This window comes from Lissotriton helveticus, chromosome 12 (genome assembly GCF_964261635.1).
Source record: "Lissotriton helveticus chromosome 12, aLisHel1.1, whole genome shotgun sequence".
NCBI lineage: Eukaryota > Metazoa > Chordata > Amphibia > Caudata > Salamandridae > Lissotriton > Lissotriton helveticus.
This window is the reverse complement of record NC_136073.1, coordinates 876,574,169-876,601,680: the sequence shown is the minus strand read 5'-3', so window position 1 is coordinate 876,601,680 and position 27,512 is coordinate 876,574,169. Positions and strand designations below refer to the sequence as shown.

Here is a 27,512-nt window from a genome sequence, read left to right as displayed (position 1 = left end):
TCTCTACGATGTCTATGCTAGAGGCACCAAAAATGGGTGCAACTCACCTGTAATATCCGACCTTGAGGCCCAACTTAGGGACTATAAAGGACCTGATCATATCCTAATAGCAGGAGATTTTAACTGCACATACGAGCCACTTCCCCTGGATGGAATACCTGACCTAGGAGAAGAAGATAGTAGATGGGGTATTCCTACACTCTCTATCCCTCCTATCAAGCGCTGGACTCGTAGTGCAATACAGTTAAATGCATTGACTCTGGAGTTTGGACTAAGAGCCACTAATGGCCGCACATCTTCTGACCGGATGGGTGCCCCAACGTTCAACAGAGTTGGTCATACCTCGAGGATCGACTATATTCTGTTGGACCGGGGGCTCTGGAGTTCGGTCATCGATATGGTTATTATACCGACCATAGAGAGTGACCACAACTCACTTTCTTTATCTATTATGAATCCTTGGTCTACTGGAGTGCTATCAGTACCATCTAACTGTCCACATGGGGTCACTGTTTCCTCCTGTGGAAGACGCCTTAAGTGGAATAAAATCTCGAGCAATGTTGACAAACTCTCCACTATTGAAGAGGTCCTCAAAGCCTCACAAGCGGGGATTAGTTCTATAGACCCACCCATGGCAGTAGATAGGGTAACATCTACATATGAAGCAGCCATAAAAGCTATAGGGGAAGTTTTTTGGGTAAAGGGGACTGCAGGGAAAACCATGCCCCAGAATAAAACTAAAGGGAAACATGATTGGTACTCTGCATCATGCAGGAAAGCCAAGACAAGGCTAATTGAGGCTGTCAAGGGCAAGTTCCAACCCCTAATACAGATAGCCAGGCAAGAACATAAGAGATCATTGGGGCTAGCAAAAAGGGAGTGGGAAGATGCTTATTGGTCAACTCTTAAAGAAGCTAGCTCAAAAAAAGACTCGAAATGGTTTTGGGACACCATAAGAGCTCGCAATAGGCCAGATAGCGACCTGATAACCTGCAATATCCCAAGTCAGGCGTGGGTCAAACATTTCTCCAAACTTTACACCCGTCATGGTGATTCTGATGGGGGAGGGGTGGTCTTACCATTTCTCCCTCAAATCTATGATATCCGGCCTACTGACTTTGAGTTCACGATCAAGGAAGTGGAATATGCAATAAGCACTATTATTCCACAAAAAGCGGCTGGCCCGGATGGCATTCCTGGCGACCTTTTAAAGTCTGACAACGTAAAATGGGGGAAACTGATTCATTCTCTACTTGCTGCCATCTGCAAAGGTGCCCCTATTCCCTCATCGTGGAAAGGGGCTGAGGTGGTCCCTATCCATAAAAAAGGCTCTAGGGACGATCCATCAAACTACAGGCCGATCAGCTTGTTAGATATTAGCCAAAAAGTAGTCGGCAAGGTCCTGCTGGTCAGAATTTTAAATTGGGTAGAAGAAAACAAAATTCTTTCTGACTATCAGGCAGGTTTCAGAGTGGGCACTGGGACGATTGAGCAAGCTTTCAGACTCATGATGGTGTACTGGAAGGTCGTGGTCATAGGCAAGGGCAGTCTTTATCTCGCGTTTATCGATTTAAAGACTGCCTTTGACCTTGTACCTAGGGAATCTTTATGGAGTGTACTGGCCGATATGGGGTTGCCCCACTATTTGCTATCCCTACTTGTCAGGCTGCACCACAATAGTTTTGCCCAAGTTAGGTGGGGCCCTGGGGGGGAGAAAACGGGTAGTATCCCGGTTGAGAGAGGTGTCCGCCAGGGATGTGTCCTAGCCCCCACCCTTTTCTCTCTTTACATCAATGGGGTGGTTGAGCACCTTCGGAAACATCCTTCAGATGAACCATCCCTGGCAGGCGAACGTATACCAACCCTCCTCTTCGCGGATGATACGCTTTTAATTTCTAAATCCCCGATGGGCCTCCAGAGACTTTTGGACAATTTTCAATCCTTTTGCACCAAACGAGGTCTGGTAATAAACACAAGTAAAACTAAGTACCTTGTGCTGAATCCTCCTAAACAACAAGTTCGCTCTCCCACTCTGAATGCCGTGCTCCTGGAAAGGGTAGAGGTTTTCGACTATCTTGGGATACGCCTCTCGCACAAAATGGAATGGACCCCACACTGGGACAAAATGTTGCTAACTCACAAGAGGATTACAGGAGCCCTTCTGAAAGAGCAACGATCCTGTACAATAAGACCAATAGATACAGTCCTGGAGATTTACTCAGCTAAAGGTGTTAGCTCTGCCCTTTATGGGGCCGAACTTTGCGGCTCATCCATTACTGACGCTTTGCCGAGATCAGAAAATAAATTTTGTAGAGCAATTATGTCCCTTCCGCAGGGCACCCCTACACTCCCCCTAATGCTGGACCTAGGCTGCCGCCAAATTGATGATGTTGCAAAATTCCGTCCATTATTGTTATGGGCACGTATTTGGCGTGTGGAAGAACTTAGCGGATATGCCCAAGGACTAGCAGAAATTATGTCATCACCAAGTTGGAACAAAATCAAATGGTTGAGAGACATGAAGATCTTGCTAACAAAACTGGGCCTAAACGAAGCATGGTCGAATAGAACTTCACCCTCAAAGCTAGTCCTTAAAAAGCTCTATTGGGGCTGGATCCTTTCTCAGAGGAACACTAGCACCACCTTGGGTAGGCTCACGGAGGACTTTCTGAGGTTCAAAGATCGACCTATACGGGAATTGTATCTCGATATCATTGGAAAACCTTTTGATAGGGCCCTGTACTTCAGATTCAGAATAGGAACCCTTCCTCTTAATTCTTTCACCTCACGATGGAAATCTCGTATGGAAATGACAGAGCTCTGCCCAGCATGCCTCGCCAAACCAGAGACATTGGCACATTTTATGTTTGAGTGCAGCGAGTATGCAACACCAAGGAGGGTCTGGCTTAAAAACTTATGTCGACAGTTGGGTACTAGGAGTCATGAGGCAGCAATTAGGATACTTATATCTGACAGCCGTGTGTCCTATGTTTGTGCTTTAGCCAAATTTTTATCATGGGCTTGGTCCATTCGAGCCAAAAGGCTAAAATTGACTGTTTAATCCCATTTTACAATGTATTAATCCAATGTACTGCCTTTTGACCTGATTCGCTAATCTGTAAAAATGTAATGAAATAATAGGCTAGTATCATTTGTGTTAATCCTTTTTAAATATTTATTGTAAAATTTACTGTCCTTTTTTTGTAAAGCAATCCTTTCTAAATAGGTCAAATTTTTGTTTCAAGTTTATGTCTGTTTTTAAAACTGTATCATTGTGATTTTTTGTGCTGCTTTTATGATAATTTTTCTTATCGAAATAAAGCCTTTTGACTGACTGACTACTAAATACACAGCAACGTGTTACTGCGCAGCGGAAGACCCTTTGCTAAGGCTGGCTGGTCCCAGTGCTGTTGCTATTGCTATATTTGAGTGTTAGACCAGTACTAATGAGGTGCAATAAAACAAGTGTAAAAATGTCAAAATAATTGAAAAATACTATTGCAAAATATACCGCATTTTTCGGCATAATTTGTCTTTCGGTCCTGCAAAATTTACTCAACCCTGCCGGATAATTTGTTCCCTCCTCTGCCGTTCAGCCCTTGGTAAACACAGGCCGCTGTGGTTGGAGAGGTCAGCGCCTCTCCAGACCGGGGGCAGCCGTTCATAAGAGTTGGTCATTCTTTGTACCCAGTGGAAGATGAACACAGCGTCCTCCGTTTTCCAAGAAATGCAACAACAGACAACGCGAGAGCTCAGCTAACATATCTGTGCCTCTTGTAGCTTTCCAGAACATTCTTTACCTAGGTTGTATTGAGCGGTGTTGAGAACTGGGTAAATACATGTTGGTGACGCGGTGCTGTGTTGAACAGGAGGAATTAAACCCGGTAAACCAACTTGTACAGTTGCAATTTTTCTTTCTGTGTGTATCTCTTCCTTGTGTGACTTTACAACTTGTACAATTGCAATTTTAAATTTTTTCTGTTTGTAACTCATGTAATCCTAAATCCTTATCTATAGCAACTGGTTCTTATGTAAAGCGCTCTGACACCTTCGGGTAATGTTCGCGCTATATAAAATCGCATTAAATAAATAAATAATTAAAGAGACTGCGACCGCTCGTGTTTCCATTTAAGAAGCACGTTTAGTCGCCACTGTAACTCACTCTTCTGGGACTACAGGGGTGCCCCTGGGAGTGGGACACAGGAGCAAACCTCCTCCCCCTCCTCCCCCCCGCCTACCCCTCTGCTTGTACCAGTGCCTACAAATACCAGAGCTGCGCATCTGGAAGGTGGCGCTGGCACCGAGCAGTGCTGCCCACTGACTGAGTATGGGACGGAGCCCCCGGCGGTGCCACTCTCGCATTGAGTGCTGAGGCACAGAGAGATCCCTCCCTGCAAGCACCTCCAAAGCGAGAAGAGAAGGGCAGCACCCCACTTACCCTGGCGGCGGAGGGGCGCTGGCGTTCCTGGACATGGTGCCCGCAGCAGTCCGCGCGTCCGTCCTCAGCCTGCAGGGGAGGGAGGCAGTACTGCGTCCCGGCTCCGAAGGACTGTCACACACACAGAGCCCGGGGCAGGGCACGCTCTGCACACTGATTGCATCAGGCAGGCTTACTCATTGTAGGCTTTAGCTTAATTTGAAGCCTCGCGTCCAGTGGTGATTCACTTCCTACACACGCCAAGTGCATGACGTCACACTGGGGACTGCACTGCTGCTTGTGACCAGTGACAGTGAGTCTGTCTATAGGAGGGAGACAGACGTCCTTTAACTTTCAGTGGCTGCTCGTGACTGCTGGGAATCACCGCGTAGGACTTCCCATTGGACTCAAGTAATCAACGAAAAGTCAATAATAAGGAATGCATACATCACATGCATGCATCAGCGTCCAAGTGCATTGACAAAATTATAAAAACTGTGATGCAGTACACAATGGGGGCGGGGCGAGTGAGCGTGGGTGGCAGCCAATGACAGCGCGGCCCGGGGAATGACGTCACGGGGGTGTCCCGGGCCGGCAGCCAATGACAGCGCGGCCCAGGACAAAGGGGAGGGGCTTAAAAAAAGACCGAGAAACGCCCCGAATCGAGTTTTCACGAGAAAGCGTGATTGACAGCCTCTGTCTCCCAATGGCTAGCCTCCATTTATGGAGCTAGCCAATGGGAGACAGAGGCTTAACCAAAGCCCATATGTAGGATCATGAGATTTCGCCGTGTGCGGAGCAACTGCTTCGCAGTTGCAACGCCCAGGGCGAAACCTAAAAAAGACGTGTGACAGGCCATAAACACAATGATACGGCCTCAAGACAAGAAGACAGGAAAGATGTAGAACCCAGAGACCTCATGGTGAATGTACGTGAGGATGGAGAGATCAGACTGTCGACAAGGGACTGCTAGGACAAAGGCAGCAATGGCACAACAGCGCCGAGAAGCAATAGGAACGCAGGAAGGACTGATGGGGCAGGCAAGTGAAACAAGAAGGGAGGTTTTATTGTAGGCATGAGAATGTCACAACAGCAAAAGAGAGGCTTTAGGACTGACGTGAATGAGGAATGCACATAACAGGACAGAGGGGTGTGAGAGCACTGGAATAGACAGCACTGTGGAAGCGAGAGGACAATTATGTCACAGAGATGTCTAAGAAGGCGGGAACAGACAGCACAGAGTGAGATACTGTAGATATAGCACCAAACAAGTGATAGGGCAGTCAGGTGTGACAGGACACGAACGAGAAAACAACAGAGTGGGGGCTAGACAAACGTGGCAGAGGAGGGATGAGAAAACATCAGCGAAGTGACAGGGCAGGAAAGACAAACAAGCGATGCGCGCTATGTGCTGGGGGAGGGAGAGGGACATTAGCCTGAGAGAACTCGCGGCGAGATCAAAGGAAGGGTGGAAGGGACATTGGCGAGCGAGGGGTGAGGGGGTGTGCAGCCTGGTGAGCTGAAGTGGCAGCAGAGGCGAAGTGCGCATGGTTGTGCTCACATGCACACTCTTCATGTGCCAGGCTGCACCTAGTGCAGTGACCAGGGCCTGAGCGTCTTCCATGCTGGGGACAGGGGGCAGTGTGGGGCTGTTTTACCGCCTGCCCCAGTGACTAGGGTGCAAGCAGGAGTACACAAGTGCTGACACCAGTACCCAAAGCCCTCCACACCAATGCACACTATTTGCGTACTTCTGGTAAGATGGGCGCAATTAGTTCACACGCCCCCCCTCCACCCCCTAGCACTGGGTAATAGTAAAAGCGTGATTTTATATAGTGCTTCATACCACACTGATTCGACTTCAAGGCAGTGTAACTAACAGGTGTTACGGAAAATCAAATGTAATGGCACTTTATTGATCTGGGAAAGATAGAAGGCGCGATAGGCTTTGCTTTGACATTCATATCACTACAGCTGTCTGTGGCGAGCGTTTAACACACTGTGTGTCATATTACTGACAGAAGCGGTACAAAAGGGGGTGGTAATGGACGGAGCATCTGAACCAATCAAACACTCACACCCAGTCAAAAGTTCTGGGTTTAATCCATCACCGTTCTATAGCCCTCTCTGCCACCCCAGTTCAGACATGGCTATATGCAAATCAGTCTGACCCTGTGCCTCATGGGAACAGTCCAGCCCGAACTGCCAAGCCATGCCTTCCCTGGACCGGAAACAAGCTTCCGAGGACCGGTTTCTGGCATTACAGCCGTCTTCAGCCCGGCTTGCTTGAATCCAGTGGCAAAGTGAGCAAGGGACTCACGTCTGAGCATACCCTGCCACACTTATGGCGGCCAAAAGCGGTACAAAAGGGGTTGGTAATGGACGGAGCATCTGAACCAATCAAACACTCACACCCAGTCAAAAGATCTGGGTTTAATCCATCACCGTTCTTTAGCCCACTCTGCCACCCCAGTTCAGACATGGCTATATGCAAATCAGTCTGACCCTGTGCCTCATGGGAACAGTCCAGCCCGAACTGCCAAGCCATGCCTTCCCTGGACCGGAAAAAAGCTTCCGAGGACCGGTGTTACGAAAAATCAAATGTAATGGCACTCTATTGATCTGGGAAAGATCGAAGACGCGGTTGGTTTTGCTTTGACCTTCATAGCACTACAGCTGTCTGTGGCGAGCGTTTAACACACTGTGTGTCATATTACTGACAAAGACATTACTTTATTTCTGCGCCCTGAGTAACTTCCCGCCTGTGTTTTTTCATGTTCAGGGGAGCACTGAGGCGTGAGTTCTTATTTAGACTGCAATGCCGTTACTTTAAACATCTTCACACAGCTCTTCCTCTGAAAGACCAACTATCAGTTTACGAGAATTTCAGTGGAAACGGCAGCAAGGCGCATTTTCTGGTTTCTACCTCGGCATCCCCCCGACCGACGTAAGAGCTGTAACAGTGCCCTCGCTTAAGATGAATAAATTGTAGACAATTTCATTTCCCAAACGTAATATTCCGATTCCTCCTCCTGGTGTGCAGTGGAATTGTGGGTATTAAGCAGCGGGGTCGACGTTGGTTTGTAGCCTCCTCTATGCCTGGGTGTCAAAAGTGACGCCTGACAAACAGCGGCCCGCCGACCTGTGATCCGGTGCTGCAGGGGCGGCCTTAGGCATGTGCAAGCTGTGCACCTGCACAGGGCCACCAAACGCCAGGGGCCGCCACGCCAATATATATCCTAAATATAATAATCCTATGGATACATATTTGCATGGCGGCCCCTGGGAGGGATATGGTAGCCTCCGGCTCTGTTCCACTTCCAAACACCCTGCCACCCTCCCTTTTCACTGGCCTCCGCGTTCCACCCCGCCCGGACCCCCTCTTCCGGGACCCCCTGCCTACGCTCCCTGCCCGGGGCCGTCATGAGCCTAGAGCCGCCCCTGGGTGCTGCTGCAGCTGACGGCTCCTGTGCAGTCACCACGCTCCATTATGGTCAAGCCCAGGACAGGGGCACTAGGACCCTGGGGCACAGGGCAGAGGCCAGGGGACACCGGACACCAGTTCCGGTCAGGGGAGGGGACAGGAAGGGGCAAGGACAACAAGCAGGACCTCGAGGCAAGAGGTCAGAAGACACATGTGCTGTATCAGATAAGATAATAAACAAGTACCTGAAGCACCAATCGTTTCCTGTGTGTTCCTGGGGGTCGGAGAACACGACATCTGGCGACGAAGGTTCAAAGAAATCCATGTGTGCCCATCGACGAATTGACCGCGATTGAAACCAGGAGCCTACCCTGGATCGCGTCGTGCCAAGAAAAAGGAAGAGTAAAAGTGCCCAGGAGGAAGCGCAGCGACGCGGGAGCCCACCCCGACCACTGCGAGAAGAAGACTGACTGTCCGGTAAGCGCCGTGTAAAAAGCGTAAAAGTTAAGAAATTGGTGCGAGCTCTCGCGAGAGTCTCGGCGGCCATATTGATGTCAGGCGCGAGAACCAATCAGAGCAAAGAACAGCGCGGCGGCCATTTTTAAGTCAGGCAGCACCCGCGATTGGCTAAGAAGTCTCGCGAGATCAAAGCGGCCATTTTGAGGTCAGGCAAATTGGCCAATCAGAGCAAAGAACAGCGCAGCGGCCATTTTAAAGGCAGGCAAAGGCGAAAAAGAAGAAAAGAGTGCCGATTTATGGACTAAAAAGAATAATAAAGCACAAGCAAAGACAAAAGATGAATAATAAAGCACAGGAAAGGAAAATAAAGGGCAAAGGCAGAAGATTAAAGGATTTCTAGAGGAAAACAAGAATTAATGGTAACAACAAAGTGCCAAGAAGAAGAAAAAGAGGGAAATAAAGAAACAAGCACAAGCCAAGAAACAAGTGAACAAGGCAGAATGGCAGAACCAAAACAAAGTGCACAATATAGAACGCCACTACCATTCAACATATCTGAGCCACAAGCTGGAATCAGATGGGAAAGGTGGATCAGACGGTTTGAGAGATACATGGAAGCAACAGATGTGACAGCAGCCAAAAGGTTAGGCTTATTCCTGAACTTAGTAGGTGATGAGGTTGAAGATCTATTAGTGACACTGCCAAAAGAGGAGATCGCCACCTTTGACAAACTAAAAAAATGCCTAACTGATAAATTTGATCCTCAGAGAAACGTCGATTTTGAACGATACACTTTCACAATTGCATTTCAACAGCCGGATGAGACGCTAGATGACTTTGCAACAAGACTGCGAAAGCTTGTAACACACTGCGAATTCGACAAGTTCGATAATGAACAAGCAATCAGACTGCGTATCATTGAGGGCTGCCGTGACACGGAGTTCCATGCGAGGATCCTAAAGGAACCAACGTCACTAGAAAACATACTGTCATTAGCAAGAGCGGAGGCTAGAGCGACAGCACAAGCAAAGAAAATGGAGGGAGGAAAGGAACGACGAGTGGAACAAGCTCACAGCATAACAAACAACAACCGCTCGAGTGGTTGGAAAAAAGATAGAAATGAACCAACAACAAAGAAACAACCGGAAGTAACATATTACAAGTGCGGAGTTAAATTTCTGCATAGAGGCCCATGCCCGGCATTTGGCCAGACGTGCAGGAAGTGCAATGGGAGAAACCATTACGCCAGCGTATGCCAAGGGATGAATTTCAGAAATGACCGAAGAAAAACAGGAAGATCACGAATGTCAACAAGCAGGCACGTCAGGCATGTTGAAACAAAAACCAGGAGCTCCTCGATAGAGTCAGATGAAGAAGAGGAAGAAAGGACGGAAAGACTCTATTTCATGACGCATATCACCACTGAATCAAGTGATGAAGGTGAAGACAGAGAAAGAATATGCCTTGTGGACAAAAGCAAAATGAAAAAGACAGAATCTGTGACTATCGGTGTAGGGCCACACAAGGCCAAGTTTGTCCTGGACAGTGGTGCAACATGTAATATCATGTGCGTCTCTGAATACAAAAAAATTAAAATAAAACCAGCATTGAGGCCATCCCGAGTTGAAGTGTTCACCTGGGGGTCCAGGAAACCGGTAACAAACATGGGAAAGTTCATGGAAGAAGTGACATACAAAGATCTAAAGACCAAAGAGGAAATACACTTGTTGAAGGGCGACATCCCAGCACCATGCTTATTGAGCAACATCACGGCTCAGTGGATGGGTCTCCTGGAGATGACTTACAATATGTCAGAAAAAGGAAGCATCCTGAAGGAATACCCCAAGCTACTACAAGGACTAGGAAAACTGAAAGGGCGGCAAATAACGCTCCACATCGATGAAACAGTAAGGCCAATAGCGCAACATCATAGAAGAGTGCCGATACACCTGCAGCCACAGGTAGAGGAGGAGCTTGAAGCATTGCTCAAGCAGGACATAATAGAGCCAGCAGAAGGACCAACGCCCTGGGTGTCGCCAATAGTGGCGTTCCAAAGAAAGACACGTCAAAAATAAGAATCTGTGTCAACATGAGGATACCAAACGAAGCAATTGAACGTGAGGGACATCCCAGACCACTCCACGATGATATGATCAGCTGCCTCACAGGCACAAGGCGTTTCTCCAAATTAGATTTGTGTAAGGGATACCACCAAATAGAACTAGATCCTCAGTCTCGATATATCACAACGTTCTCCACCCTCCTAGGTCTCTTCAGATACAAACGTCTGAGCTTTGGGATCTCATCTGCTGCGGAAATATTTCAGGAAACAATAAGACAGGTAATAAGGCCAGTAAAGAACAGTTTAAATTACAGCAATGACATTCTAGTGTTTGGAAAGTCAGAGGAGGAGCACGACAAAGCTCTGAGAGAAGTATGCTTTCACCTGGAGCAGGCAGGTCTGACACTGAATGAAGACAAATGTGAGCTAGAGCGAGAAGAACTAGCATTCTTTGGCCACATTTTATCCAAAAAAGGAATGCGCCCGGATCGCAGCAAGGTAAGGACACTGGAAAGAGCGAAGCAACCCAATGATGTGGCAGAAGTGAGGTCATTCCTTGGTCTTGCTAGCTACTGTGCAAGATATATTCAAGACTTTGCCACTGTAAGTGCACCTTTAAGAGAATTGACAAAACAAGGCCACATTTTCAAGTGGACGGAAGAATGCAGCAAAGCGTTCAAAGAAATAAGACATGCTGTGACGGCCGTAGATCACTTAGCATATTTTGATCCAAGACTATGCACCGAACTAACAGTAGATGCGAGTCCAGTAGGACTAGGGGCAATATTGGCACAACATCAATCAGGAAAAGACTCCCCAAGAGAAGTAGTAACATATGGAAGCAAGAGCCTGTCAGACGTGGAAAAGGGATACTCTCAGCCGGAAAAAGAGAGCTTGGCAGTAGTGTGGGCGTGTGAACACTATCACATGTTCATCTACGGAAAACCATTTACAATCATAACAGATCACCAAGGACTGATAACAATATACAGCAACCCAAATGCAAAAATACCACCCCGAATAGAGAGGTGGGGGATAAGGCTCATGGATTACAATTTCAAAATAATTCACAAGCCAGGGAAGGAGCACAACCCAGCTGACTACGTATCAAGGCACCCTCTGCCACAAGCATCACAAGCGACAACGATGGTAGAGGAATATTTGAACTTTGCACTGAAGCATAACACGCCGGCAACCATAACAATGGAAGAGCTAGAAAAGGAAACAAAACAAGACCCCACCATGCAAGCCACAATGAAAATAACAAAACAGCAAAGGTGGAGGCACGTGAACAGCAACAGCAGCTGGGAAAAAGGGGTAGAAAGAGAAGAGTTGCTGGCGTTCAAAAATATAAGTGAAGAGCTCTCCGAAAGTGGAAATGGAATAGTGATGAGAGGCACTCGAATAATAACGCCCCGGACACTGAGAAGAAGGACAGTGGAACTAGCGCATGAGTCGCATCGAGGGATTGTAGCAACAAAAAAAATGCTGCGAGAAAAAGTGTGGTTTCCGGGACTAGACACCATGGTCGAAGAAATTGTGATGCACTGCCACATCTGCCAAATAACAGGGCCTTCATCAAAGCCAAAGCCACTGCAAATGTCACAACTCCCAAAAGCTGTGTGGACAGAGCTGGCGGCTGACTTCTATAGCCCCTTGGAGACAGGAAATTACCTGCTGGTAATAATCGATGAATTTTCCAGGTTCCCAATTGTGAGACAAGTGGCATCGACCTCGGCAAACGCACCACTGCCAGTCCTAGATGACATATTCGCAGCATGGGGCTCGCCACAGACACTGAAGACAGACAATGGTCTGCAATTCTCTGGCGAGGAATTCAAAAGATTCATGGAATACCTTGGGATCAATCATCAAAGGATAACACCTCTGTGGCCACAAGCAAACGGAATGGCTGAGCGGTTCATGGGAACCATCAAAAAGGCGATACAGAGAGCAAAACTAACACAGATCTCAATTGGCCAAGCAATATGTCAGGTTCTGAGAGACTATCGGAACACCCCTCACAGCTCCACAGGAAAGTACCCTGCTGAACTAGAGTTGGGGCGCTCAAGCAGAACGCGACTGCCACAAATGAAAGAGGTGGAAAGAGTGGAGCAAAAGGACATTGCCGCAAGAGATCAAGCAGCGAAAGCAAAAATTAAGGCCTATGCTGATCAGAGAAGACACGCGACAAACAACAAAATAAAAGAAGGAGACACCGTGATAGTGAAACAAAGACAAGTGAGGAAATCAGATAGTGCTTTCTCAAGAGACCCATTGACAGTGACAGAAGTAAAGGGGCCAATGATCACGGCTTCATCAGGCCAATATCACATCATGAGAAATAGCTCGCACTTCAGAGAATTGAAAACCAAAAAAGAGGAGGTGCCAATGCAAGAGTCGAAGGAAGAGACACAAGAGGAAGAAGCACAAGCTGACATCAGAGAACAGTGACCAAGAAGAGAATGCAAGAAGACAAAAAGACTAATAGAGGAGATGTAAAGAGACGGAGGCCTGTGGAAACTCCTCTGTCATCCATCTCTCTTCTCTCTCTCTCTCTCTCTCTCTCTCTCTCTCTCTCTCTCTCTCTCTCTCTCTCTCTCTCTCTCTCTCTACATATCTCTACATATCTCTCTCTGACCACAGGCAGCATCCGGAGAAATGTTTTGTTGTGAAATGTTTGTTTCGCAACAAGGGGGGAGATGTCCGGCCCAGGACAGGGGCACTAGGACCCTGGGGCACAGGGCAGAGGCCAGGGGACACTGGACACCAGTTCCGGTCAGGGGAGGGGACAGGAAGGGACAAGGACAACAAGCAGGACCTCGAGGCAAGAGGTCAGAGGACACATGTGCTGTATCAGATAAGATAATAAACAACTACCTGAAGCACCAATCGTTTCCTGTGTGTTCCTGGGGGTCGGAGAACACGACAATTATGCTCCGTGCTCGTCGGCGAGGGCCCTTGTTCTGTAAGTGGGGTGGCTGCTTCCATGTGCATGGCGGGAACCCTTCACAGCAGGCCAGGGATGCGCGAAGGCCCGGGAATGAGAGATGTGCCCATCAAACGCCATTATTAATATTAATACACGTATCTGCATGGGTAATTATTTTAATGGATGAACTGTCAAAACCTTGACTGCATGTATTCACTACGGTTATAATAAGGTTCAGCGTCCCTGGAAAAAAGCGCTCCCTGGCTCGTGTTTCCGAGGCGGCAAGGAGAAGGAAGGCTTCTTGCTAGAACCGTGAAGCTTGTGCTCGAGGGAGTAAGAATCAGACAGCACCAAGCAAGTTATAGACATTCCTTTGAAGTCTGATGGGGGAGGGGCGGCTTCCTTTGAAGTCTGATGGGGGAGGGGCGGCTTCCTTTGAAGTCTGATGCCGAGGCTCAGACTCATGGTGTATGGAGTGCGATGTGCGGGTGTGGCTGGTGATGTGCATGCGCCTGGCTCACATGAACTGTCAATTCTGAGCGGTGGCCGTCCTCCTGCCATCTCCTCTGTGCTCACCAGGCCTGTCCCTCAAGTCGAGTGCAGGCTTCACTTCTCAGGCCTGGGGGGAGCCGAGGCTGCTGATTAAACCAAATAGGAGGGACCTGCTTTCTCTGTGGGGAGAGGGCGGTGAGGTGAAGTAAAGCCCCAGCTCGGCAAGCCCAGCTGTCTCCTGCGTAAATGTACTGTCACCAGGTGATACGTCATCAGGATGTGTAGGACAGTGAGGCGCGTGAACCAAAGTGAGACTCAGATCAGTTGTAGACACAGGCCGGGAATCCAGATCCGTACCTACAGTCTGTTAAATTGCCTCTTTCTTACAAAACGGCACGGTAAAGTGCTTGGTGTGTGCGTAAGCGCAGCATTGTGACGAAGAGGACACAGAGCATGCTTCATGTGTGCAGGTGGTGATGGGCAGCACCACTCATTTTTCTGTTCGAATGCCGCAGACAAGAGAACAAAAAAAAAAGGAAAATCAGAAGAGCAGCAACAAAAGCTGTAAAAAAGCAGGGTCTGAAAGTGGCAGGCTTGGTGGGAGGCCTTGGCACAGGAAAGGCGGGGTGGCACCTTACGTCTGGGAGAGGGAAGAGATCCGAGGGCGGCGGGCAGGACTGTGAGAGGAAGGAGTTAGGGCTCAGAAACCAGGGAAGTGAGTGGGGGGGGAGGCAGCAATGCTTCAGAGCAAGAAAAGGGGTAAAAAGAAAGAAAGAGAGGGAAAAAGATCGCAAAGGGTAAAGGTGAAAAAGAGATGGAAAACTTGCAGGAGAAGGAAAACAGGTAAAACTAGAAAGCACAGTTCGAGCTGTGTTTAAACAAGCCCCACTCTTTCAAGCATGTTGTGGTAGGACGGTGTAAGGAAACGGCAAAATAATCTCTGTGTACTAAAAGCACGCTGTTCAAAGAGTCCTTAAAAGACACCCAGAAGAGCAGAGCAGGTACTTCACTGCCCTACAGATAGGCAACACTATCACTTAGGCTAGTATTACAAATGGTCTGTGTCAAATTGATAACTATATTGCGCTCCCTAATGCCTATCCCAAATGCCGACCAATAACCAATCAGCACTTTGCACAAACAGGTAGTGAGGAATACTCAGCACATGGTCCAAGCAGTAAGAATTTAGAGAAAGTATATTCAAGGGTTGCATCCAGGGAAACCAAAGACAGCGACCACCTAACGCTATCAAAAAATAACAATAAGAAACAATTGTTATTTATAACAAAAGATCAAAAGAGGAACCTAGAGCAAAAGAACAGTATTCACAAATATAGATAAAAATTTTTGTGTTCAAATCAATTGTCCATATAAACACATTTGTAGTCATCAGTCCTTTATCTTTAATTTTCTCATTTACAGATGATCAAGAAGTCTTGTTGATGCACATGTAATCTTGATAGCACAAACCACAGCCAACAGCCAACATGTGTTTCGTCAAAAGGGTATAACCCAAAGACTACCTCAGGGCCTGGACTGTCTTTTCCATATATAGTTGACACAAGAGGTCCTTTTCTATATCAGTGCGTCCTTCATACAAATCTAATTTCAGTATATGAGTACAATCGTAAGCCACCAAATTTCAATGTCATCACGGACTGTAGAGCACAAGAAGTCAAAGTGTACTTGTCTCATTCAAATCCGTTCCTTGACACATATCAATAATTCTGTCAAAGATACCGCGCACATTATCGATCGCGGTCCAGCGTACTGCCGGACCGCGATCGATACCCTTTTGACGAAACACGTGTTGGCTGTGGTTTGTGGTATCAAGATTCAACATGTGCATCAACAAGTCTTCTTGACTTTTGATTTGAACACAAAATTGGTTTATCTATATTTGTGAATACTGTTATTTTGCTCGGGGTTCCTCTTTTGATCTTTCATTAACCAATCAGTGTCAACGTTAAAGCTATTATGCATATGACCACAAATCTTGCTTTCAGTACACGAATAGTACTCTAGGACCTCTGGATGTTGCTGAAGAAACAAAACAGCAAGACCCTCACTGGTATGAAGTATGAAAAGAAACCGTATTGCTGCGGCTGCCATTGAAACCCCATTATCCATGAAAATAAGTCATTACGGAAGTGAGAGAACAAGGTTGAGAATAGCAGAAAAACAATGTCAGAGACAGGACACCCGTTTTGTGCAGGAGACATTAAATGAAGGCAGAAAGAAATGGCTGGACCAACACAGAAAGCTACGCGGTGTAGAAAGTAGAGAAGGTGAGACTCCTGAATGCGAGTGTATGAGTATGAGGAAGAAGATCAAATAGGGAGTCAGTAAAGTCAGGTGAGGGTGGGGGGTAAAGATGTGGGAGTGGGGTGTTGGGAAAGAGCCCTTGCAGTGTGAAGGAGAAAGGGAAGTGCCTCTGGCATAGGAGACTTTATGGTGAAGGATATTAGAGTGTGAGACAAAGGAAACAGCAAGGAGAGAGGTGAACAGGGAAGAAGTAGATGAGAGAGAGAACAGAGCAGAGCAAGTGTGTGATCTTGTGTAATGTAATTGGGTGCTCATGTAAAGCGCGCCAATATATTTCAGTCGAGTTTGCGCTATATATTTGAAAAAAAAAACTCCAGAAAAAACAGGCGAGCGATGAAGACCGGGAAAGAGAGACAAGCTCTCTGCATTGCTGTGGCGGGAAAGGGGGGGGGGGGGGGTTGGGCGGGGTAGCGGCAGCCTTTGAAGTCCGATGCCGAGGCACAGACAAATGGTGGGGTGCGATGTGCATGCGGGGGGGAGCGGCAGCCATTGTAGTCTGATGCCAAGGCACAGACAAATGGTGGTGTGTGACGTGGCTGGCATGCACACGCATAGATCACATGAACTGTATGCGATCCGCAGTTTGGTAGAGATTTTGAACTGCCTACTATAATCTCGCCTATCCATCCCAGCGGGATAGAATAGTCGAGACCTAAAAAAGAAGTGGGGGGACACTGTCACCGGAAGTGACATCACGACAGGAAGTGACATCACGAAAGGTGCCGAGCTCCTCGTACCAGAGAGGCCAAAGAGATAAGTCCAGCTGTTTGGCAGGGGGGACGGCATCCCCCAGTAAAATAGGTGGGGGGACGCCGTCCACCTGCGTGGTACCCTAACTTGAGCCCTGCTGATATATATGCCCGTGTGCCAACCCTGCCCCACAGGTTCTTGAAGCAGACCAGATTGCCACTGGTTAAGCCCCCTGTCACTCTCCACGCTTACTCGTTGTTTAGCTCACCACTAAAAAGTCAAAAACAAACAACGTGAAAACGTGTCTCCAAAAACGACCAAAAATGTTTTGCCATTGGACACAAAACAAAGCCTAAAAAAAAAGTCCAACACAAAATTAGAGAAAGTACACGCGCCGCTAGTAATATAAAACTGGGTGTGCAGTGCAGTTGCAGTGCAGTTATGTGCTTGTGGTAGCCTAAAAACAAAGTAAACTGGAATATGCGTGCGCTCAGTTTGCATTAATTAATTTGAAAAAGTACATCATAAAGCCCTTTGCTAAAAAAAAATATTTACAACCAGCGCTCTTTTGAAAACACATGATAACGAATCTTCAAAAAACCGAAAAATGCGTTGCCATTGAAGACGAAAGAACCAACTATTCAAAAATTCAAAAATTAAAGTGCAAGGAACCTGTACTTAGGTGGTGCTCTTCTGCTACAGAGTAAGACTTTTGACGCGCATGCGCAATCTGTAAAGCATGCGAGAGTCGGGACAGGTCAGGCAAAAGAAAGTGAGAATGCAGGCAGCCAATCATATGAAAAAAAAAACATTTACAAATGCAATAGGGCTCGTATTTGCGCGAGTCCTATTGCATTGTAAACAAATATGCGGTCGCCGGAGAAGGCAGGAACGGGAGTGGGTGGTGGTGGTGGCGGCCAGAGAATTCACAGACTGCGGGAAGGAACAGGGGGAGGCAGGGGAACAAAAGAGTTGCTGAAGTAAAGGGGCTGATAGCCATGGAAGGATAAACATGACTTCATGGCAGTAAGGAGGCGGGACTAATATACCAGCAACCAATCGGAATGCAGCATTTCAGTTTTGAGCCAATCAAAAGCATGGGCAGAAAGTGGGCGGAGCTTCCCCCACAATACTGTATACAGCATCTCTCGACGAGATAGCGCATGCGCTGCCTAGCCGAGACCTAAAAAGGGGTTTGCAACAAGTCCACTCTTCCCACCAAATACTACCCCAACGAACACAATGAAACTCCCACCTCCTCTTGTACACACACGGCTTCTACTTGCCTAATCAGCCTACTTCCGGTAGCAAGGGATTGCTTAACCAACCCGCTACCACCAATCTCACTACAGATCCATCCCCACAAGCGGAGATTAAGAACCATACCTGGCATTCACTCTCCCTTGCCTACTCAGAGCATACCAATGAAAGCCCTCCAGGCCCTCCCTCATTGAACACTCATACAGGGAACAATAATATCCACACACCCATATCTTCTCAACAAACCAATCTTAAATCACCCAGATCCTCTAACCCTCTCACTTCCACCCTTTCTACATCACCTCCCCTCATCTACAATCCTTTTCATACCCACCCATCTCAAAACTGTCCATCTAATAACAAGGACCCTCCCTCCCAACTTGGCATTCCTCACAACATCACTCAGCTCCCCGACCTTCCAACACAACCCACAGCTACCTGTAAACATGATTACTGGGTAATGAGATTCATCGTGATTGACCATTGTCTTAAAAATCTTAAGGAGGACCTTCAGAGGCTTACGACCATCACATCTGATATACAACGCTCTCAGAGCTCAAATAACAACATGATAAAACAGAACTGTTTCCCTCACAGACACCCCCATATTCCTTGTCCCACACACAGCCATTTTGAGATCTGGATCTACACCTTACCCTAATGATGCCTCTTGACCAAAGAGAACTAATCAAGATTTGTCGAGCAAGGAGATCCATGAACTCCTCCTCTCTTATCTGTCCGAAGAGAATACTAACAGTCCAATAAAAATCAAATACAAACCATCCAAGCGAATCCTTTCAGAGAACCGAGCCTCAACCACAAGGGAATAAACAAGAATAACCTCAAGAGCATCTCTTTACCACAGATGGTCTCTCCTCATAATAATAAGCAGCTGAAGTGCATGCTCTTCAATTGCAGATCAGCAAATAAGCATGCACCAGATATTTATGACCTTATTCTCTCACACAAATTCGACATAGTTATCCTCACGGAAACATGGTTAATCTCATCTCATCCCATCATAGATCTACTAGCACCACCAAGCCACAAGATCATTAGACTAGATAGACCAGAAAAAATAGGGAGTGGTATAGCATGTATCTACCACAATACACTATCAGTACGCCAATTGGAAACAATAATGGTCACGACGTGCGAATATCTTAGCATCAACATTTTATGCAACATTAAATCCATTTGTAATATACATGCCCTATATCACCCCCCGGGTGATAACTCTTTATTCATTGAACAAGTAATGGAAATTATCACAATGAACGACAATACCCAAGGACCCCAGATCTTCCTGGGAGACTTCAATCTACACTGGAATGACATCAACAACCACTCATTGAATAACCTAAACTCTTTTCTATTAGACCATGAGTTATCCCAAATGTGCAGCAGGCCAACTCATAACAAGGGGGAGACCTTGGACCTTATTATCTCAAAAACTGATATAATTTCCCTAGAATCTATTAGCCCCTGTGACTGGACAGATCATTATCACATCACCTTCCTCATCAATCTAAGGGCGATACCTAAGCATGAACAACCAAAGAAAATAAAACAATGGAAAAGGGATCTTTGTCATATAAACCACAATAATACCTTGATCCCACAGACCAACATGGAGGATGTCAATGAGCTCACTGACTACTACAACTCTTCCATATTGAAATTAATGGACTCAATCACGCCTCTTCACCAGAAAAATATATCCAATAAAAATTCAAAACCCTGGTTCAACGACAACCTGAACACAGAAAGATGAAATCTTAGAACAGAGGAAAGAGCTTGGAGATCCTCTTCATACCTAGAATTGCTAAAACACCCAAAAACAACAAGGAATACTTACAATAGAAGAATACGACAAGAGAAAGCTAATTTCTTTAAAATACAGCTTGACCAAGCCAGAAACAGGCCAAAAAAACTATTCGAAATAGTCAAGAACAATCACATACCACATATAACTCGGTAGTCTCCGGAACTAGCCCCCGCCAAATTGCAATGAAATGGCCACCTTCTTCAAGGAAAAAACTTCAAAGATAGAGAACAAACTCCAACTAGAAAAGGAACTACTACCAACTACCCCATGCAATTTCTCATATACCTTACAGATCTCGGAAGGGGATGAAACACCCTGGACCCCGCCAAAAACAATGCCTCTTGGAACACCTTCTCTCTAATCAACCAACATAACGTACAACATTCTATCCTCCTTAAACCCATCTAACCACTTCACGGACCGCTACCTCCTCGCACACTCAAGGAAATCAAATCCTGTGTTGTCCCTCTATGGACCAAGTTTGTAAATGACTCACTACGTCAAGGCACTATCCACAACTGCCTAAAAGTTGGACAAATAACTCCCATTTAAAAAAAACGATGGAGACAGCTCTGATCCTAATAACTACCGACCTATCTCCAACATATCTACCCTAGCAAAGCTCTTAGAAAAATGTGTTCAGAGCTAACTATGCAATCACATAGTCAATTATCAACTCCTTGACTAACTCCAGTCAGGACTCCGTCAACATTATAGCACCGAATCTGCACTGACTCATATAATGGATTTCATATTAAAAATGCTGGTTCTCAATGAATCATGCTTTCTGATATTGCTTGATTTATCGTCCGCATTTGATACCGTTAAACATGATAATCTATTGAACTTACTGGAACAAAGGATGGGCTTATCAGGGGTTGTACTGCAATGGTTCACTTCATTCCTCCAAAACAGATCCCTAAGAGTCAAAAGGACACGTCCTGCGTGTCTTGAAAGCCAGAGCGGGTGGCCGCTCCTTTTGCAGTCTGGCCGCGCAACTTTGGAACTCGCTTCCTGTTTCCATCTGAGTGATCTAGAACCACCTTGCGTTCCGGAAGGCCATAAAGATCCTGGCTTTTTCCTGCATAATCCTTCTGCTTTCTGGTTTTTGTCTTGGAGTCTGCGGTTTGTGCAGGCACGCCCCGTCGCTGGGGCAGCTATGCACATTATAAATTCGACAAAACAAATAAATCTCCTGATAAATTGTTCTCTGCATAAAGATCAGCTATGCTCTAGTGAATGACGAAGTAAACTCCTGCAGCCTTATGGGCTTATTCCATCAGAACTAATGCTGCTATCACTGCGCTAGCGTGCGGAGTACCTGTCCTGTGTATTTGTCACAGGGCTTTGTTGGCATCTGTTCATACTTTCATGAAACACTACTGCCTCAACAGTCAGGTTCGTCAAGAGGGACATTTTGTTTGTTCGACCCTGCAGAACTTTTTGATCTGAGACAGTTACCAGACCCGCCACCTGGGGAGGTGCTATTTGGAACCTATTCACAAGGTGAGGAATCTGCATTTAGAAGTATCCATTAAAAGAACAAGTTACTTATCTCCGGGAACGGTCTTTGTGGTGGGTAAGTAACGTGTGCATCTCAACCCCAGAACTCTAGTACCCATGGTCTAGATGATATTGATATTGTTGAGCAATTCAGGTGCAGAACTTGTGGGTCTCTCCTTGTTTTCACTTTTATATTATACTTTTTCATTATCCATAAGGGGACTGGTCCACAGTGAAGGAATATAGAACTGCTATGATAAATAAGTCAACTCCATGAGATATTCTTCTATCTCACCAGATATTGACAGCCAGTAAAAGGTCTTGAAACAAGCACAGCGGTGGCTGGGAGATAGTTCTCAATCATTGGCAGTGGTACTGGGACATTTGAAGATGAATGACCGATGCCCTAAAATTGAATTTTTATATATTTTGTTTCCCTTCAGGAGTTGGCAGAATACGAAAAATCTCCAGAACACATCAAAATTACAGAAGAAAGTGAGTACATTATTTTTATTTGGGCATGCAAGGATATCAAGGAAGGCGTTACTTTCATGTGTTGACTTCTTTACTCCTACCTCGTAGGCTTACTTTTACAAGGTTATCAAAGAATAAGTTACTTTCATGTGGTGACCTATTTACTCCTACCTTGTAGGCTCACTCCAGCACCAAACCTGTAGGTAACTGGTTGGGGTAGTACAAACATTCCACAAGCGTAGGTTATAAAGAGGCTTTATCGGAGTGTCCACACACCAAGAACAAGGCAGTACAACTGACCAGAACACCCCATAGAACTTAGAAATTAAGTTGAACATAAACACCATGGCACCAATGGCATTGAAAGATAATAGCCCACACGTTAGACTGACCACTGCAATGCACCTAGGCTGCAATAGAACACTTGACTGTTAACATTCTAAACCTACCCTCTATCTAAGTGCACTACTGCACTGGGAGGACCATGTTTTCGGGTTCTGATGTACACCATGATTACAACTGATGTCCTAGGGCCTGGCTGAGTTAGGACAATGATACATGAGCCACAAGTACAGCCCTGTAATATATGATACTCAGCGTCGCGAGGTGTGCAGTCCAAGGCTTACTCAGGGAAGTGGTGTGTGGTCAGAGGATCAGAACTCAGCAATGTACCCAATACCACTCAATAATGCAGATTCCAGCCACTGCTTTTACCATCACCTAATACTACACAAGGATACAGAGCATCAGTTTTCAAGGATGCCACTAATATGTTATTATCTAGGACTTACGAAAATATGAAGAACAGATGGAAATCTAGACAGGTGCTGCTTGTGGTAGGCGAGGTAGGCAGCTTTCTGCAAGTTCAAGGACACAAGGGTCAGTCCCTGTAATGTGCCTTATGGTTGGTTTACCCCAAATCTAGTTTGTTGAGGTCTTGCATTGTGAGGGAGCTGGGTTCTCCTGCTGTCGCAGCAGAAAGGACCTCCTCAGACGCGAGGCTGCAGCTGATGGTGAGTACATGGCCAGCTCCGCCAGAGCCCCACCATCTACAGGACACTTCCGGTCTTCCAGACAAGCTGTGGAACAGCATGGGAGTGGCTGCAGGGCTTCTCGGACCCACCAAAATTAGGAGCACAGCCCCTGGAGAAGTTTGAAGAGGAACTTTAACTATAGATGATTCTGGAGCCCGCTCTGTGAATACCTAGGTGTTATGGCGCGGGCTGCTGGGTCCTCGGTGTCCTCAACATCACAGCCGCAGTCAGGCAGCTTCCAAGGGCAGCCTAGCACAGTTGTTACCACGTGACGGGTCCTTGTAGAGGTGCATCTTGTCTGTTTCTGAGTTGCTCTCATTGGTGCCATTTTGGTCTTTGTCCAGTGACCATGCCGCTCGCTCTCAGGCCCGATGGGGGGCACACTAGAGCAGCAGAATCCACCATACACCTTCTATAATTCTAGGTGCAATTTCACCAAGATGATTTACTCTGAGCAGCTCCATGTTTGGCAGTCATGGCTGGGACTATCCTCCAGGCAGACCGGTTCCTGCACGGGTACTTCCAGAAAACCTCTTTCTCCTGGCCAAGCAGAATCCTCTTCCAAGCAGATTCACAGCTCCTGCAGCAGATTTCTGTAGATTCCCCTAAGGTGATGTCCCGTGTCCCTTGGCGAGCTGGCTCTCAAGGACATCAGCCTTGGATCTCAGAACATTTCTCCAACACACTGTAGGGTGTTGCATACACTGGCCAGTAAGTAGCTTGGGGACCATGGTTGCAAGTTCCAGGCTTTCTCTTATGCTTCCTTCCTATACGAGGTTTGTGTATGCCACATATGCCATTGTCAAAAAACATTTAACAATGAAAGTATTGAATGAATGAATATGCTTTTTTAAAGCGCATGGCTACCAGAAGGCCTCCCAGCGCTGGAAGTAGAGTCATCACCGTGCTACAGTCAGGTATCATGGAAATAGAAAAGTTTTCTGGAGTTTGCGAAAGACAGATAGTTGTCCTTCAGGCGAATGTCGTTAGGAAGCTGGTTCCAAAATGTTGCTGCGGTGTATGCAAACATGCGTCCACCACTACGAGATTTATTTATCCTGGGGACAACTGCCAGATGTTTATTCTTGGAGCGCAGAGATCTTTTGGGATAATAGGGGGAGATGATAGATCGAAGGATCGGAGAGCCCATAGCCGAGAGAGTCCTATAGACAATGCACATTGCCTTAAACTGAATTTGTTCCGCCACTAGAAGCCAATAGAGAGAGGCAATGTGTGGTCTTGCAGATTACCGGTTATGAACCTGCATAAAAAAACGTGCTTCGGAATTTTTTACAGTTCGTAATTTTTTAATAGTTGAGCATGGAGAACCTAAATAGAGCCCATTGGCATAGTCAAGTCTAGAAAGGATTAGGGCTTGAACCAATAGTCTCCTTTCATTGAAAGGCAGCAGGGGGAGAATTTTTCTGATCATCTTCAAGATCCCATAGCAGGTACCTGCCACCTTCCGTGCTTGCTCCTTAAAATTTAGGTTATGGTCCAGCTAAACACCAAGGCTTTTAATCTGATCTTTGGGGGGAGGCATAATTCCTAGGCAGCTGGGCCAGAGTAGGTTGACATCCAGGGTGGAGGTTTTGCCCAGCTCTGTTTTTGTTTAGAACTGTGCAGCTGTCACTTGGGAACTGGCTTGGTGTAGTATACTGCTTCGGGCTTGCATAACTACCTGGGTTGGTCTGTATAAGGATGGGCTATTCACTGCTCATGACATCATGTTTGTGGGTGGTAAGTCATTGCCACTGGATGTTTTCTCACATCTCAAACTGAGACATGGAGTTAAGACTGCCACCCCTGATTTTCCACAAGAGCCTCTCACTCACAGCACATCACACATGCTACTGACCTCCAAAGGTCCTAAACACTTAAGGACTGGCAGACTGCAGGGGTGCAGCAGTGGCAGTCCAGCATCTGCCACACTGGCGATTCAACCGCCCCATTATGAGTTGGGTGGTCGAACCACCCTAGGACTGCCAATGCGGCCAGGTAACCATCATTCCCTGGTGTTTCTGCAGCGGTCAGAGACTGCAATATGCTTGGCGGGACTGCAGTGGTCCCACCAAACATATTATGAGTTTCATCTCCACCGGGTGTGTCATGGAAGTTTCTCGTCCACGTACACCGTGACGGAGAGATAACAAAGGGGGCCCTGAGCACACAGGGGGGCATAAAATGTGCCCACCTGTTTGCAAACATACCAGTTCTTGCACAGCATGGACCTTTGAGTCCATGCCATGCAGGAATCTTGTTGTGCAGTCCAAAAGGCACCATCTACTTTGAAAGAAGCTCCTCAGTGGGAACGCCATGCCGCCCGCCTGCCAGATCACTTTTGAGTTGTAATCCGGCAGGCGGTGAGTCTCGACAGTGCAGGGGTGTGGGGGTGGCATACTGCTTGCTCTCACACTACCGAAACTCATAATACGCTGTAGGAGAGTAGGATCTGCTTCCTATGGTCACCCCCACTTTTTGCTGTGATTCTCTAGTTTTTCGACTTTAATGTGGCTGTGGGCCTGCTAATCAGACCCACAGCCCAGCTGTTCTCTCTCTAAATTGATACCATGCACTTTAGGTGCATACCAGATTGGTTACTGGGTCACCCTTGTGAGCCCCTGTGTAGTGTACTATAGGTACCCAGGGCATAGGTGCACCCTAGGCCTACCAGGGGCTGCAGCATGTATTGTGCCACCCCTGGTTTGCCTTTCAAACTGACACCACAGGTCTGTTCACACAGTGGAGAGGTGTGGCTCACTGGTTAGAGGCGGCAGACCTGTAAGCAGAGAACGGCCCGGGACCAGGGTTCAATTCCCGACGCGGCAGGGTCTTGGACCAGGGTCAACAGACTCAATAATTCTCGCCTCAGTGCCTACTCTAACCAGGGAACACACTCGGTAACTCTGGGCATTAAGCTTGCCTCATCTCTACAACGGCCCCCCACAGACGCCGGGGATGCCTGGTTTCACCCTGGAGATACCCAGAAAGGGGCCATCTCACAGGGAAAAACCAGGACGGGTTCCCCAGCGGTCTACAGCGCCAGGACACTCAGGTAGAGTAACAGTGCGCTTTACAAGTATCCCACATTTATTCACAGAAGTTAGGATTTTGTCTTAAGTTTGTCTTAAGACAGACTTAAGACAAAATCCTAACTTAAGTCAGTCTTAAGTCTGTCTTAAGACAAATTTAAGACAAAATCCTAACTTCTGTGAATACCAAAAGTAGTAAGTTTAGGATTTTGTCTTAAGTTAGTTCTGGGAATGGGGCCCATAGAGAGCTGATTCCTCATATCAGCCGCTTTCAACAAGAACATGATTTTCACACTTTGAAAGCAGCATTTCCCACTGCCCTGTTTGTAAGCACCCCAGTGTATATTTACGCTTCCCTGTGGAAACTGAGAGCTCCTGCCAGGGCATAGTATGGATGCTGATGCATCCCTGGTGTAGGAAAGTCCCCCTTTTTGCATGTTTTCCCCCCACTGTTTGCCAGACTACTGATGCACTTTGACTTGAAGTGCCTGCCAATCAGATTCCCAGTGCCTGTGTCCTTTCCTGGAACCTCTCTGGCCACGCCAGTCCCTTGTAAAAGGTACCATGGGTGCCAAGGGCACTGTGTCGAGGGAAGCCCTCTAAGGACTGCAGCACTTACTGTGCCAACCTTAGAGGCCCTGTACCTTTACACACACACACTGCCCTTGCAAGCTGCGTGTTTTGGTGCAGAACAAAGTGAAGACTCGACATGGCACACAGCCCTGCGTGCCATGCCTACAAGCTACTACCAAACTGACCTAGGTAAGCCACCCCTCTAGCTGGGTGCACTATACCAGTGGTGAGGGTACGTGTGCATGAGCCAAGTATGCCTACAGTGTCTAAGCACAGCATGCAAATAAACAGCCCCAACTGGTCAGACACTCACACCATATGCAAACCACTCCTACATTGTGCAAAGCACCTCAGCACTGCAAGGCCTTGTGATCAGCCAACAAGCTCACTAAAGGCATGCGCTAAACCCTGCACAACCCCTAGTGGTCTTGTGCCATCCATGCATGCTGCCAGGAGCCAGCAACATCTGTGACCAGACCCACATACCTGCTGCTCCAGAACACTGCCCCCCTGCACAAGGGGGGACAAGGAAAGGCAACATGAAGAGCATCAGCAGGGCAGAAGGTGAGCCCAGGGTGGCATCAGCATGTGCACCCCCTAGTGGATGTCTGACACCACCGTTAGCAAAAAGATAGCGCTGCACGCCCCAAGTGGTGAACAGCTATCACTTCAAGGGAAAGGAGCAGGAATGCAAGGAGCCAGCAGAAGGCCCTATCTCATGGGGCAAAGAGAGAATGCAAACTTGCACCAGAGAACCCCAGAGAAGGGGCTGCACTAGCAGGCCACACCCCAGCACCAAATGGCCACCCTTGGCCTACAATAAAGTGTCAATGGAGAGACTGACCCTGCCAGCATGCCCTAACCGATGGAGGACCAAGTACTGCAACAGCGCATCCTAAAGGCGCAAGCACTATGCCCTAGAACAAGTAAAAGGAGCAGAAAGAAGGTAACCCTGTGTCCAAGGGGTGGAGCACCAAGAAGATCCATGAGGAAGGGATCAGACCTGT

The 27,512-nt window shown here is 47.1% G+C and overlaps 1 protein-coding gene and 1 long non-coding RNA gene across 2 annotated transcripts in view; one reads left to right on the top strand and one right to left on the bottom strand.

Annotated features, from left to right (window-relative positions):
* LOC144797682 (thialysine N-epsilon-acetyltransferase-like) overlaps positions 1-27,512 on the top strand; it is a 128,343-nt gene that overhangs the window by 28,521 nt on the left and 72,310 nt on the right. Inside the window, exon 2 of the mRNA XM_078668406.1 lies at positions 21,836-21,887. Within this exon, the coding sequence (XP_078524532.1) occupies positions 21,836-21,887 (52 nt within the window). The remainder of the gene's footprint in view (positions 1-21,835; positions 21,888-27,512) is intronic.
* LOC144797684 (uncharacterized) overlaps positions 1-27,512 on the bottom strand; it is a 305,166-nt gene that overhangs the window by 222,757 nt on the left and 54,897 nt on the right. The gene's annotated exons all lie outside the window — the stretch shown is intronic.